Source organism: Plectropomus leopardus, chromosome 17, assembly GCF_026936395.1.
Source record: "Plectropomus leopardus strain MGB_pleo_1.0 chromosome 17, ASM2693639v1, whole genome shotgun sequence".
Taxonomy (NCBI): domain Eukaryota; kingdom Metazoa; phylum Chordata; class Actinopteri; order Perciformes; family Serranidae; genus Plectropomus; species Plectropomus leopardus.
Window position 1 is genome coordinate 34,500,080 of NC_142192.1, and position 12,500 is coordinate 34,512,579.

General features: G+C 44.9%; 3 protein-coding genes across 3 annotated transcripts in view; all 3 read right to left on the reverse strand.

Moving 5' to 3' along the window:
• The window catches only part of LOC148186765 (uncharacterized), a 9,809-nt gene extending 2,612 nt beyond the window's left edge, over positions 1–7,197 (reverse strand). The window contains 5 exon segments of the mRNA XM_088090030.1: positions 742–751; positions 2,032–2,720; positions 2,838–3,283; positions 3,324–3,572; positions 6,758–7,197. Of these exon segments, the coding sequence (XP_087946156.1) occupies positions 742–751; positions 2,032–2,720; positions 2,838–3,283; positions 3,324–3,572; positions 6,758–6,950 (1,587 nt within the window). The 5' untranslated portion in view covers positions 6,951–7,197.
• Positions 3,746–6,255, reverse strand: LOC148186766 (uncharacterized). Its single transcript, XM_088090651.1, has one exon. The coding sequence runs from the start codon at positions 6,252–6,254 to the stop codon at positions 4,242–4,244; it is 2,013 nt and encodes a 670-aa protein (XP_087946777.1). The 5' UTR covers position 6,255; the 3' UTR covers positions 3,746–4,241.
• A 125-nt stretch (positions 7,198–7,322) lies between the features above and the next one.
• LOC121965570 (uncharacterized) overlaps positions 7,323–12,500 on the reverse strand; it is a 6,877-nt gene continuing 1,699 nt past the window's right edge. Inside the window, exon 2 of the mRNA XM_088090654.1 lies at positions 7,323–10,697. Coding sequence (XP_087946780.1) covers positions 8,839–10,697 — 1,859 coding nt within the window. The 3' untranslated portion in view covers positions 7,323–8,838. The remainder of the gene's footprint in view (positions 10,698–12,500) is intronic.

Here is a 12,500-nt window from a genome sequence, read left to right on the forward strand (position 1 = left end):
GAGGAAGGTGAGTAGAAATTTACTGGCAGTGAGGGAGAGGAGGATGCAGGAACCATGACAAAAATGTTTCTTACAAACCAAACAGCTGTGTGGTTTCTCTCCTGTGTGACGTGTCATGTGACGCATCAGGTTTGCCTTCTGGGAGAATCCTGTCCCGCAGACTGAGCAGGTGAACGGTTTCTCTTTCGTGTGAACGTACATGTGAACCTTCAAATTGGCATTGCTTTGGAATCTTTTCCCACACTCGGAGCAGATATGTGACTTCCCATCAGAGCAGGGGCAGGGCTTGGGGGGGGCACAGGGTGGCACCCGCCCCCCCTGTAATCTCATTGGCCCCCCCGTGTGCCCCCCCCCATTTCCATTGGCTCTGATTGTCGTCAATCATCATGCGGGATGTGCTTTTAAATCGTTGTCAAGTCTTGAAGCGCCGCGCGCGTACCGCCGACGCGCAGGCAATTGGCTGTACGCATCATAATTGCGTTCTGCTGCGCTCTTTCCGCGCCGGTCAAACATCGACTTTGTTCGGCAGTGCTCGGCTATCTCCGCCTGCTTTCAGTTTTTCCACATTCACTAGCGGTAAGTAAACACAGAGCGTTTGGGAGGGATCTCTCATTTTTCTCCTTCTAGGCTGTGTGTGTGTGTGTGTGTGTGTGTGTGTGTGTGTGTGTGTGTGTGTGTGTGTGAGAGATCATGTGTTTGGACGGGCGTCTATTTGCGTGCGTGTGTGTTTATCTCTCGTGCTTTGGCCTGACTACGGACAAGCAACACAATATAAACTTCATTTAATCTAATTTATTTTGAAATTTGACCGGATTCGCACGTCCTGTTTCCGGAAGACATGACGAAATTCAAGACCGTCACCGCCGTGTCAGAACTCGGTCCTTCTGTTTACGTGAGGTAAGTACAATCACTCTATTTCTCAGCGCATCTTGGAGAGGAAGAAGGCGGCTGGGATGCAGACTCTAACCAGTTTACTCCTAGAGCCATACAGTGAGGTCTTCTTTGAACTGTTCAGGTTGTGCAAAATTGCAGTGGCCCTACCTGTCAGCACAGCTTCTTGTGAACGCAGCTTTTCTGCAATGAAATTGATAAAAAAATCACATGCGCACCACCATGAATGATGACAGACTGAGTGATCTTGGGGTGCTAAGTGTTGAGTCCAAGAGGGCCAAGGCCTTGGATATGGATGTGTTCCTAAGGGTGTTTTGTGACTCACATGGAAATCGCAAAATACTATTATTTTGAAGTGTCTGCACCTAAAATTATACTTTTATACTCTTATAATTGTATTGCTGCTTATCCTATCTTATTCTGACACACTCACTCACACTTTCTCTCTCTCTCTGTTTTATTTTCAACAATTTCCTTTGTGTTTTATATTGAGGATTTCTAAAAAAAAAAAAAAAAGAAAATGCAGTATTTGGCCTTATGTCTGGCGTAATATGACTCTACTGTCAAAAGGTGTTATGTTAGTGAATGAGTCATTCTTTTTGTATTTTGTATTTTTGGCCACCTTTATTCATTTGCTTAAATGATAATAATAATAAAGTGATAAAATGATTACATTCATTCCGGTTGTCAGTATTATATATCAAAACAAAGTTCTTCTACACTGTTGTTCATTCTCTAATTGTGATTAATAGCAGTGATTATCAACCTTTTAATATCAGGGACCTCTAATGTGGTCCACAGACCCTTAACTTGATGAGATCTGTCTCTGAAAAACTCTTGAGTATTTTGTTATGTGATTTTGCACATATGCAGTTAGAGCAATCAGTGTTTCCCAAACTGGAAAACTGGGCACTAGGGACGTGTGGACACCTAAACACCTCCCCAGTTGTCCAGCTGCCCTCATGTCCCTAGTGCCCAGTTGTCTAAGCGCTCACACACCCCTAGTGCCCAAATGGTTTTGGTGCCCAGTTGTCCCTAGTGCCCAGAAAATGCATTTTGAGAACCCCAAAATTTTTTGCATTTGCCCCCCAACATAGATCTTGGTACCCCCTGTGCCCCCCCCCATGAAAAAAATCTGGCTACGCCCCTGCATTAGAGCTCTGTTTTTTAGGAGAGGGTCCGGTCGTGCCTTTAGTCTCTGGTGTTAACGGACTCTCTGTTTCTCTTTGGGTGTTTCTGAGGGTGGTAGAAGCTGACAGTGTCTCTCTTTTGTGGATTTTCATGTGTGTCCCAACATATCCCTCAAATGTAAACCGTTTCTGACAAACTGGACAGCTGTAGGGTTTCTCTCCTGTATGACGAGGCATGTGACAGAGTAAGTTTGACTTCTGGGAAAACCCTTTCCTGCAGACTGAGCAGGTAAAGGGTTTCTCTCCCGTGTGAACCCTCAGGTGCACCTTCAGATCGGTCTTGGTTCCAAATCTCTTCCCACACTCGGCACAGACATATGATTTGCCACCAACATATCCTCCTACATCAGTTTTTGGAGACTTTGAACCTGAATGAGGTTCTGTGGTCTGGTTCAGATCATCACAGCTGACTTCAGTCTCCACTGCAGAGAATCCTGCAGACGTGTCCTCAGTTTCTCGTTTGAAATGTCTCTCTGGTTGTTCATGAATGTTAGTGTGGGTGATAGGAGCTGTTGTGTCACCGGATGTAGAAGTTGTCTCTCCTTTGTGACTCGTCATGTGATGCATCAAGTTTGCCCACAGAGAGAATCCTTTACCACAGACAGAGCGGGAAAATGGTTTCTCTGCTGTGTGAATCCTCTTATGTCTCCTCTCACACTCAGTTACATCTCTGGCTGCTTCGTCCTTTTTGTTCTGGGAGTTTAAAGGCGACTCTGTGCGGTCGTCACAGGGATTTGGTCCTCCCTGGATGGTTACGTCACTATCACAGGAGGCTGACTGTTTCTCTCTCATGTGAATCCTCATGTGTCTCCGCACGTCTCCGCTGTATTTAAATCGTTTCCTACAAAGCGAGCAGCTGAAAACCTTCTCTCCTGTGTGATGGGTCATGTGACGCACAAAGTTTTGCTTCTGATTAAATCTTCGACCACAAACAGAGCAGCCAAACGGATTCTCTCCTGTGTGAACTCTCATGTGGATGTTGAGATTCGTCTTGGAGTGAAATCTTTTCCCACACTCAGAGCAGCTGAATGGTTTCCCCTCAGCGTGGCAACTCTCATCACTGACGGTGACTTTGTCCCTGTTCAGAGTTGACGGGGGTTCACCAAGATCATCTCCAACTTCAGAGGAGTCTCCGGTCTGTAAATGTGTATCTGAATGTGAGTTCCTGTCTGGTTCTGGTCCTCCACAGTCCTCTCCATCAGCTTCTGTTTCCATCTGTTCAGTTTTGATGAAGCTGTGAGGACTGAGGTTTCTCTTCATCATCTTCACTCTTCACAGGGACAGGAGTGAATGGGAACTTGGTGATATCAGCCTCCTCCAGACCTTGAAGCTGCTCTCCCTCCTGACTGCTCCACAGCTCCTCCTGCTCCTCTTTAATGTGTGGGGGCTCTGGGTCCTCCTGGTCCTCTTTAATGTGTGGGGGCTCTGGCTCCTCCTGGTCCACCCTGAGGAGGGGAGCCTCTTCTTTAACCATCAACAGCTGCTGGACATCTGCAGGACACAGGAAGCACAGACAGAAATAGAGATTTAGAATTAGAGAAATGTTGCTTGCTCAAATCATAGCTCAAAAACTTGTGGAACCTCTACAATCCCTGAGAGATCACTTGATGAGGCTTACAATTAGGGCTGGTTTAAGCTTGCCTAGAACCAGCCCCTAGTATGGCTGATATAGGTCTGGTCTAGCTCTATCATATCTAAGAGAGCACATAGTTCCCTATTGTCCCTCCAGAACTCTGAAATCTAAAGTCTCCAAAAGTAGAATCAGAATCTGAAAAAGATTTATTGCCAGGTATAGTTAACACAATACGAGGAATTTGTTCTGGTGGGTTGGTGCAACATAAATATAGAAAAAAAACCCCAGATAAAATAGAAGATACAAATATAAAATATAAAATATAAAAAGTACGGGTCTAGCATTGCAAAACAAAACAAGTAACACAAGTAACAGTGTAACAGTGCAAGAAACAGAACCATGGAATTAAAGTTATATACAAGAATGGTTGGAGTGCAAGATATATATTGATATTTACATTGAAATTCACATTTATACAGGTTTGAGTGCAGCTTTATGGTGTGGATGTGCCGCATGACCAGCAGCAGAGCCGGTGATGTGCATTAATGAACACGTTAATGTAACGTACAGTCTATGAGGAGAGTGCGTCAGTGGGGGACCTGGGCCTTGTTTATGAGGCCGGTGGCAGACGGGAAGAAACTGTTCTTGTGGCGTGAAGTTCTGGTCTTGATGGACCGAAGCCTCCTGCCAGAGGGGAGTGATTGAAAGAGTTTGTGTCCAGGGTGGGAGGGATCGGCCACAATCTTACCTGCACGCCTCAGAGTCCTGGAGGCGTACAGGTCCTGGAGGGAAGGCAGACTGCGGCCGATGACCTTCTCAGCAGAGCGGATGATACGCTGCAGCCTGCGCTTGTCCTTGGCGGTAGCTGCAGCGTACCAGATGGCGATGGAGGAGGTGAGGATGGACTCCATGATGGAGGTGTAGAAGTGCACCATCATCTTCACTGGCAGGTTGAACTTCCTCAGCTGCCGCAGGAAGTACATCCTCTGTTGGGCTTTTTTGGTAAGAGAGCTGATGTTCAGCTCCCACTTGAGGTCCTGGGTGATGATGGTGCCCAGGAAGCAGAAGGACTCCACCGTGACCACTGGAGAGTCCCTCAGGGTGATGGGGGTGAGTGGGGCTGTGCTCCTTCTGAAGTCTACTAGCATCTCCACTGTCTTTAGAGCGTTGAGCTCCAGATTGTTCAAGCTGCACCAGGACACCAGACGGTCTGTCTCCCTCCTGTAGGCGGACTCGTCTCCATCAGAGATGAGCCCGATGAGGGTCGTGTCGTCCGCGAACTTCAGGAGCTTGACAGACTGGTGACTGGAGGTGCAGCTGTTGGTGTACAGGGAGAATAGCAGAGGGGAAAGAACACAGCCCTGAGGGGATCCAGTGCAGGTGGAGGGTTGAGGCTGGTCAGAGGTGTGATGGGGGATGGAGTCAGGACTGTCCCGTTGTCTTCCAAATCTACAGTAAAACTCATTCAGGCTGTTGGCCAGACGCAAGTCATTGGCAGCTTGTGGGGCTCTGGGTTTGTAGTTGGTTATCTGCCTCAGCCCCCTCCACACAGAGGCAGTGTCACCGGCTGAGAACTGGTGTTGGAGTTTCTCAGAGTACAAACATTTAGCTCTTCTCACCTCCTTGCTAAACGCATACTTTGCCTCTCTGAAACCGTCTCTGTTCCCACTCCTGAAAGCTGCCTCTTTGTCTGACCTGAGCTGTCTGAGTTTTGCTGTGAACCAGGGCTTGTCATTGTTATGACCCACCCTGGTCCGTGTTGGTATACAGCTGTCCTCACAGAAGCTGATGTAGGACGTCACAGCATCTGTAAACTCATCCAGAGTTTTGGTAGCAGTCCTGAAAACATCCCAGTCAGTGCAGTCCAAACACGCCTGGAGATTCTCCACTGCTCCACTGGTCCACTGTTTTGATTCCCTCACAACAGGTTTACAGAGCTTCAGTTTCTGCCTGTATGCAGGAATCAGATGGACCATCACGTGGTCCGAGAGTCCCAGTGCAGCACGGGGGACGGCGTGATAGGCACCGCTTAATGTGGTGTAACAGTGATCCAAAATGTTCTCCTCTCTGGTCAGACATTTGATTAACTGTCTGTATTTAGGGAGTTCATGTGAGAGGTTACCTTTATTAAAGTCACCAAGCACAATGACAAAAGAGTCCGGGTAGGTCCGCTCCACACAGAGAATCTGGTCAGCGAGCGTGCGTTGTGCGTCGTGCACGTTAGCCGACGGTGGGATGTAAACACCAACCAGAATGAATGAAGCGAACTCACGGGGGGAATAAAAAGGTTTGCAGTTGATAATAAAAGATTCCAGATGAGGAGAGCAGTGCTGAAGGATCACTGTCACGTCGTTACACCAGCCACTGTTCGTGTAAAAACAGATACCTCCACCTTTCATCTTGCCGGACAGCTCCGTGTGGCGATCCGCTCTGAGGAGTTGGAATCCTGCCAGCTGCAGCGCAGAGTCCGGTGTCGTTCCACACAGCCACGTCTCCGTGAGGCACAGAACAGAAGATGAAGAGAAGTCTCTGTTCTTCCCCAACAGTAGCTGAAGTTCGTCCAGTTTATTTCCCAGTGAGCGCACGTTGGAGAGAAACATCCCAGGTAAAGGTGTGCGACGTCCGCGCTTACGGAGACGCACAAGCGCACCGGCGCGTCTCCCTCTCCTCCGGCGCTTCACTGCATGAGCCAAAGTGAGTGCACCTTTGACCAGAATGTCCAATAAATCCACAGAAGGCGCAATAAACTCCGGGAAAAAATCATCAGGGGTTGAGGCCCTGATGTTCATGAGCTCTTCTCTGGTGTAGGAGCTCTTAGAGAACTGGCAAAACACAGAATTAACAAACAAAACAAGACAAAACAGTGCGCACCAACACACCGAGGCAGCCATCCGCGGCGCCATCATAGTAACAGTAAGTTGAACAGGAGTTCAGGTTTTATCAAACAGGAGAGCCTGAGCCAGCCCTAACTATAAGTTGATCATTTTTTATTTATTAAATAGTATATTCAGTTAGTCAGCCCCGCTGTGATAAATAGAGAACAGTCCCTCAGTTCAACAGCCCCGCTGTGATAAATAGAGAACAGTCCCTCAGGTAAACAGACCTGCTCTGTGTAACCGGAGCTGAGGGTTGAAAACAGCGTCCAGTAGTTTCCGTTGTCGCTCGTTCTCCTCTTTTGATCGAGAAAGTTCCTCCTCGTACTCTGCTATCGTTCTTTCAAACAGCCCAAATATCTCTTCAGCAGCCGCAGTTAGTCGCTGCTTCACCAACGCTCTCAGCATTTGGACTTTACACATTTTCACACTTTATCAGCACTGACGGATTCACACACGAACAGCTGATCGCTGAGCCATCTGACAGCCGCCATCTTGAGCCAAAGACGACCACTTCCGGTACACCTGACTTCAAAACAAGAGAGTAGGAAACACTCGTAAAATCTGCGGAGAAGCAACTGGGATTCATCAAGTGAAACAAGTTACAAAGAATATCACTGTAATGTAAGTGTACATATAAAATTATATATTTATATATATATTTATGGCCTTCACATATAGGTATATGTATAGATATATAGATAGTACAGTATATGTTGTTTTGGTAGCTTGAAGCATGTTGTTTTGTTGTTTTTGGCTGCAGAAAAGTGAATCAATAAATGATGCAACAGAAGCTGCTGATGTTTGTATTTATTGAAAAATACATTTTACTAACAGAAAACAGAGCTGAAAGAGCTAATACACCTGCAGCAAACACACACTCAGTCACACCTTTATGAATCACACACAGCGTCACCTCGGCAATGACCTCATTGTCTACACACACACACACACACACACACAATATAACACTGTGTGTGTGTGTGTGTGTGTGTGTGTGTGTGTGTGTGTGAGCAGACACTCCGTCCTGTTTGCAGCTCTCAGTCTGACACTACGACAGCATTCACACACATTCTTATCGAGACTTTTCCAGGACTTTTTCCAGGACTTTGAGTCGAACCATTGATCCTCCAGATCACTTCTTTTTCATCACTTCTTAACAACTTTTTAAATATATATTATTTGGAAAATAATGAATTCAGAACATGATTCGGACTGAATAGTTAAATATAACTTAGGGACTGTTCATTATTTATAAGGGGGGTGGTGCAAAAAAGGGGGGAGGATGTCCAATGATCTTTTAAGCACTGGGAAGGGACTGATGCTTTATTTCAGATTTCTTAAAAAAAATGCTATGACCTTTTTATCTTTACAAACTTTTGGTTGTTAAAGAAAAGATGTTGGTGATGTTTTTTTTTTGATAATTATTAAAAATGTTGGGGATTTTTTTTTCTTTGAAACTTCTGGAGATTTTTGTGGATTTTTATTTCTACTGTTTTTATTTTTTAACAGTTTTTGGGATGTTTTCTTTGAAAACCTCCAAAATTACCACATTTATTAGTCAGAAACTGTAAAAACAAAAGTTATCACTGGTTTTCAAATTTCTTTCAAAAAAAAAAAATTGGGGGGGCTTTTTATTGCCTTTATTTGACAGGATAGACATCGTGTGGAAGGGGGAGAGAGAGGGGGTGACATGCAGCACAGGGCCGGGGCCGGACTCGAACCCGCGGCGGCTGCAGCGAGGACACAGCTTCTATACATGGGGCGCCAACTCTACCAACTGAGCCACCGAGCACCCTGGTTTTCACATTTCTGACAGTCCTTCAACACATCATGTAATTATACAGGTTTGTGAATAGAAATTCCTTATTTTTTCAGAAATTTTCAGGGTATTTTAGTTTTCTAAAACTTTTCCAGGTCTGGAAATTGCTATCTGCAAGTTCAATTACTTTTCCAGATTTAAATGGCCACATTTCAGACTTATTTTACCGCCGATTTTTAAAGAAAACAGGAAGGCAGGTCTTCTTAAAAAAAATGGGGAATTTCAATGAAAAACCTTACTTTTTTCAGATATTGGTGATTTGTAAAGACTTTTGTGTGGAAGTTTATTTTATAATAATCATGTTTTTCTTATTCCTCTATCTTCAAAAAATTTGGACAGATTTTTAAATTAATTTTTTGTTTTTGTTTTTAAGATCGTTTTCTTGGCATTTTTGCCTTTAGTTTTCTTGTGCACATCCATCCACACTCATTTTAGAAATTAATATAATTTGACATCAGAATGTATTTCAGACTAAGTTTTGCTGAGCTGTCAAGTCAAACCGTCATCACTGTCCTCAGTCTCAGGTTCAGAAGAGTCTCCAGTCTTGTCCTCAGTCTCTGGTTGTAAATGTGAATCTGGATGTGAGTTCCTGGCTGGTTCTGGTCCTCCACAGTCCTCTCCATCAGCTTCTTGTGTGGACTGATGACCGAGACATTTATGTTTTTTGACCTGCTGATGCCTGGTAAACCTTTTGTCACAAACAGTGCAGCTGAAGAGTTTCTCTCCTGTGTGGTGAACCATGTGTTGTTTAAGTTGTACCTTCTGTATAAATGTTTTACCACAAACTGAGCAATCAAAAGGTTTTTCTCCTGTATGTATTTTCATGTGTCTCTGTAAAGATCCACCCTGCGTAAAACATCTCTGACAAAGTGGACAACTGAAAGGTTTCTCTCCTGTATGACTTCTCATGTGTATCCTCAGAGAACTCTTAGTGTCAAACCCTTGACCACACTCAGAGCATGTGCATGGTTTTTCTCCTGTGTGAGATCTTATGTGCACCTGCAGATGTATCTTGCGGCCGAATGTTTTCCCACACTCAGAGCAGCTGAATGGTTTCTCTCCTGTATGAAACTTCATGTGTATCCTCAGATTCCCCTTGATGCCAAATGTTTTCCCACACTCTGAGCAGCAGAATGGTTTCTCTCCTGTGTGGGTTCTCATGTGTTTGTGTAGACTTCCACTCTCTGTAAACGATTTCTTACAAACTGAGCAGCTGAAGGGTTTCTCTCCTGTGTGAGTTCTCAAGTGTATCTTCAGATGTGCCTTGGTGCTAAATTTTTTTCCACACTCGGAGCAGCTAAATGGTTTCTCTCCTGTATGAAACATCTTGTGTCTCTTTAGATTACCCTTGGTGCCATATCGTTTTCCACACTCGGAGCAGCTGAATGGTTTCTCCCTGACACTGACTCGATCATTTTTCAGAGAGTTTAAACCTGACTGAGGTTCTCTGGTCTCCCTCCAATCATCACTGTCCTCAGTCTCAGGTTCAGAAGAGTCTCCAGTCTTGTCCTCAGTCTCTGGTTGTAAAAGTGTATCTGGATGTGAGTTCCTGTCTGGTTCTGGTCTTCCACAGTCCTCTCCATAACGTTCTTGTAAGGACTGACTACCAACGCATTTATGTCTGTTGACTTGATGACGCCAGGCAAATCTTCTGTTACAAATACTGCAGCTGAACAGTTTCTCTCCTGTGTGGATTCTTATGTGTGACCGTAAATGAGCTCTCTGTTTAAACGATTTCTTACATACTGAGCAGATGAACGGCTTTTCCCCTGTATGAGTTCTCATGTGTAGTTTCAGAAGTCTCTTGTGGGCAAAAGGTTTCCCACAGTCACAGCAGCTACATGACTTCTTGTCAGTGTTAGACCTTGAATCACTGGCAAGAACTTCATCAATTTTCAACAACTTTAAACCAGATAAACGTTTTTTGCTCTCCTTCCAAAAATCACTATCAACACTATCATCAGTCTCTGGTTGTAAATGTGTATCTGGATGTGAGTCCCTGTCTGGTTCTGGTCCTCCACAGTCCTCTCCATCAGCTTCTGTTTCCATCTGTTCAGTTAGTCTTTGATGAAGCTGTGAGGACTGAGGTTTCTCTTCATCATCTTCACTCTTCACAGGGACAGGAGTGAATGGGAACTTGGTGATATCAGCCTCCTCCAGACCTTGAAGCTGCTCTCCCTCCTGACTGCTCCACAGCTCCTCCTGCTCCTCTTTAATGTGTGGGGGCTCTGGGTCCTCCTGCTCCTCTTTAATGTGTGGGGGATCTGGATCCTCCTGGTCCACACTGAAGCTCCACTCCTGCTGCTCCTCTTCACCAACGATCACTTTTCGAATATCTGAAGGTAAATCTGAAACACAGAAATAATTAATAATCAATTAATTAATGTATACTACGGACATTTGAACTTTTGCGACTCCATCAAGGAAAATTAATCAGCAAAAATTTGAGTAACCAACTGAGACCAATAATTAGGATTTGATGCTTTTGTTTGTCTTATATGTCAATAATCTAAATGTTTCTTTTGTTTTTAGTGATGCATCCATCCATCATCTTCTGCTAATCCAGGGTCGGGGCGTGGGGTCAGCAGGCTGAGCAAGGCACACCAGACGTCCCTCTCCTCAACATCATTTTCCATCCTGGGGGATCCCGAGGTGTTCCCTGATCAGATGAGATATATAATCCCTCCAAAGTGTTCTGGGTCCACCACGGGGCAAACTACCAGCTGAACAGTAAAACCTCCAACAGAAGAACCGAGAGGATCCTGGTCAGATGCTGAATCTCCTCAACATGAAGAACTCAGAGTTCTCTCCGGATGTCCGAGTTCCTGACCCTCTCTCTGAGGCTGAGCCTTTTTTTCAGTCACTACCCAAAGCTCAGGACCATAAGAGGGTTGGGATGTAGATGGACCTGTAGATTAAGAGCTTTGCCTTCTGGCTCTGCTCCCCCTTATCTTACGGTTTGCCAGATCTTCGTTGAGGCCAACCAAATGTCCTCCACTACCTCATAGAGTTCCTCCACAAGGAGCCCCACATGGAGGAGGAGCTCGACAGCGAGCATCGGGTGAGGCGTGGTCAGGCTCAGCTCAAATGAGTGACATGCAGCTGCCACTATCTGATTTAAAAAATTGAGTTTTTGTCACGCCATGTGGGCGTGGCTTGGTGTCCAACTTTGATGTTTCGCCATGAAACAGAAAGTTGTTGTAACTCAGTCAAACATCATCCAATCTGCCCAAAATTTCTCATGCTTGATATGAGTCTTGACCTGAACACATCTGCATGGCTCAACTGAGTTATCATCATAGCGCTACCTACTGGAGACAGGAAGTTATATGATTTATATTTTATGTGCATCTCCTTACAGTTTGACACCATTCAGCTCACACTTGGTGACAAATACTGCTTTAAGACCTTCATGATGCCTCCTTGTGAAGATCATATGTTTTCAATAAACACAGTTGCCTTGGCAATGCAGTATTCGCCACCAAAAAAGAACTTCAGTTTGCATTAACCTATTGGCCCCAAATTTTACATGTTTGATCGAGTTGCAGCACTGAACACATCAACATGTCAAATAAGTATGATAATCATAGCGCCACCAACTGGAAAAAGGATGTAAGCCTCTTAACACAGCTGTGCTTTGATATGTATGATATTTTCATGGTTTGGTCTACAAATGATGTAGACCAAGGTGACTAAGATTTTGTGTTCTCCAGCACAAGCTAGTGGTCGTAGAATAATACTACACTATGTCAAGAATCTCCTTCAGTGGTCCAAACTCTCTGCGTGCACTTTCCGACTGTCACTTAAATTAAAGATCGGGACAGTTGGAGTCACGCCAGTAACCCCGACTTGCGTGGGGGTGTGAGGGCCCATTCATCGCTGCTTGCAGCTTTAATTAAAAATTATTTTTATTTTTATTTTATTTTACGCTGTATCTTCCTAGTGTAAGCTCATTTCGATTTTATCTACTGGTTTCATCTCTTTGACTCTGTAAGTTGAGTTTGGTAATACTTTAGGGACAGCCGGGCCTCGTGTTTTTGTATGTGAGTGTGCTGGAATGCCGCCAGCAAGTCTGACAACACCTCTTTTAGCCGATGCTGCGGACTTGCACCTGACGTGTCGGTGACTGATTGAAACCACATGCGTAGAGG

Bases quoted from the DNA above. Each gene is read 5' to 3' on its own strand.
- LOC148186766 (XM_088090651.1), bottom strand. From the start codon at position 6,254: ATGTTTCTCTCCAACGTGCGCTCACTGGGAAATAAACTGGACGAACTT.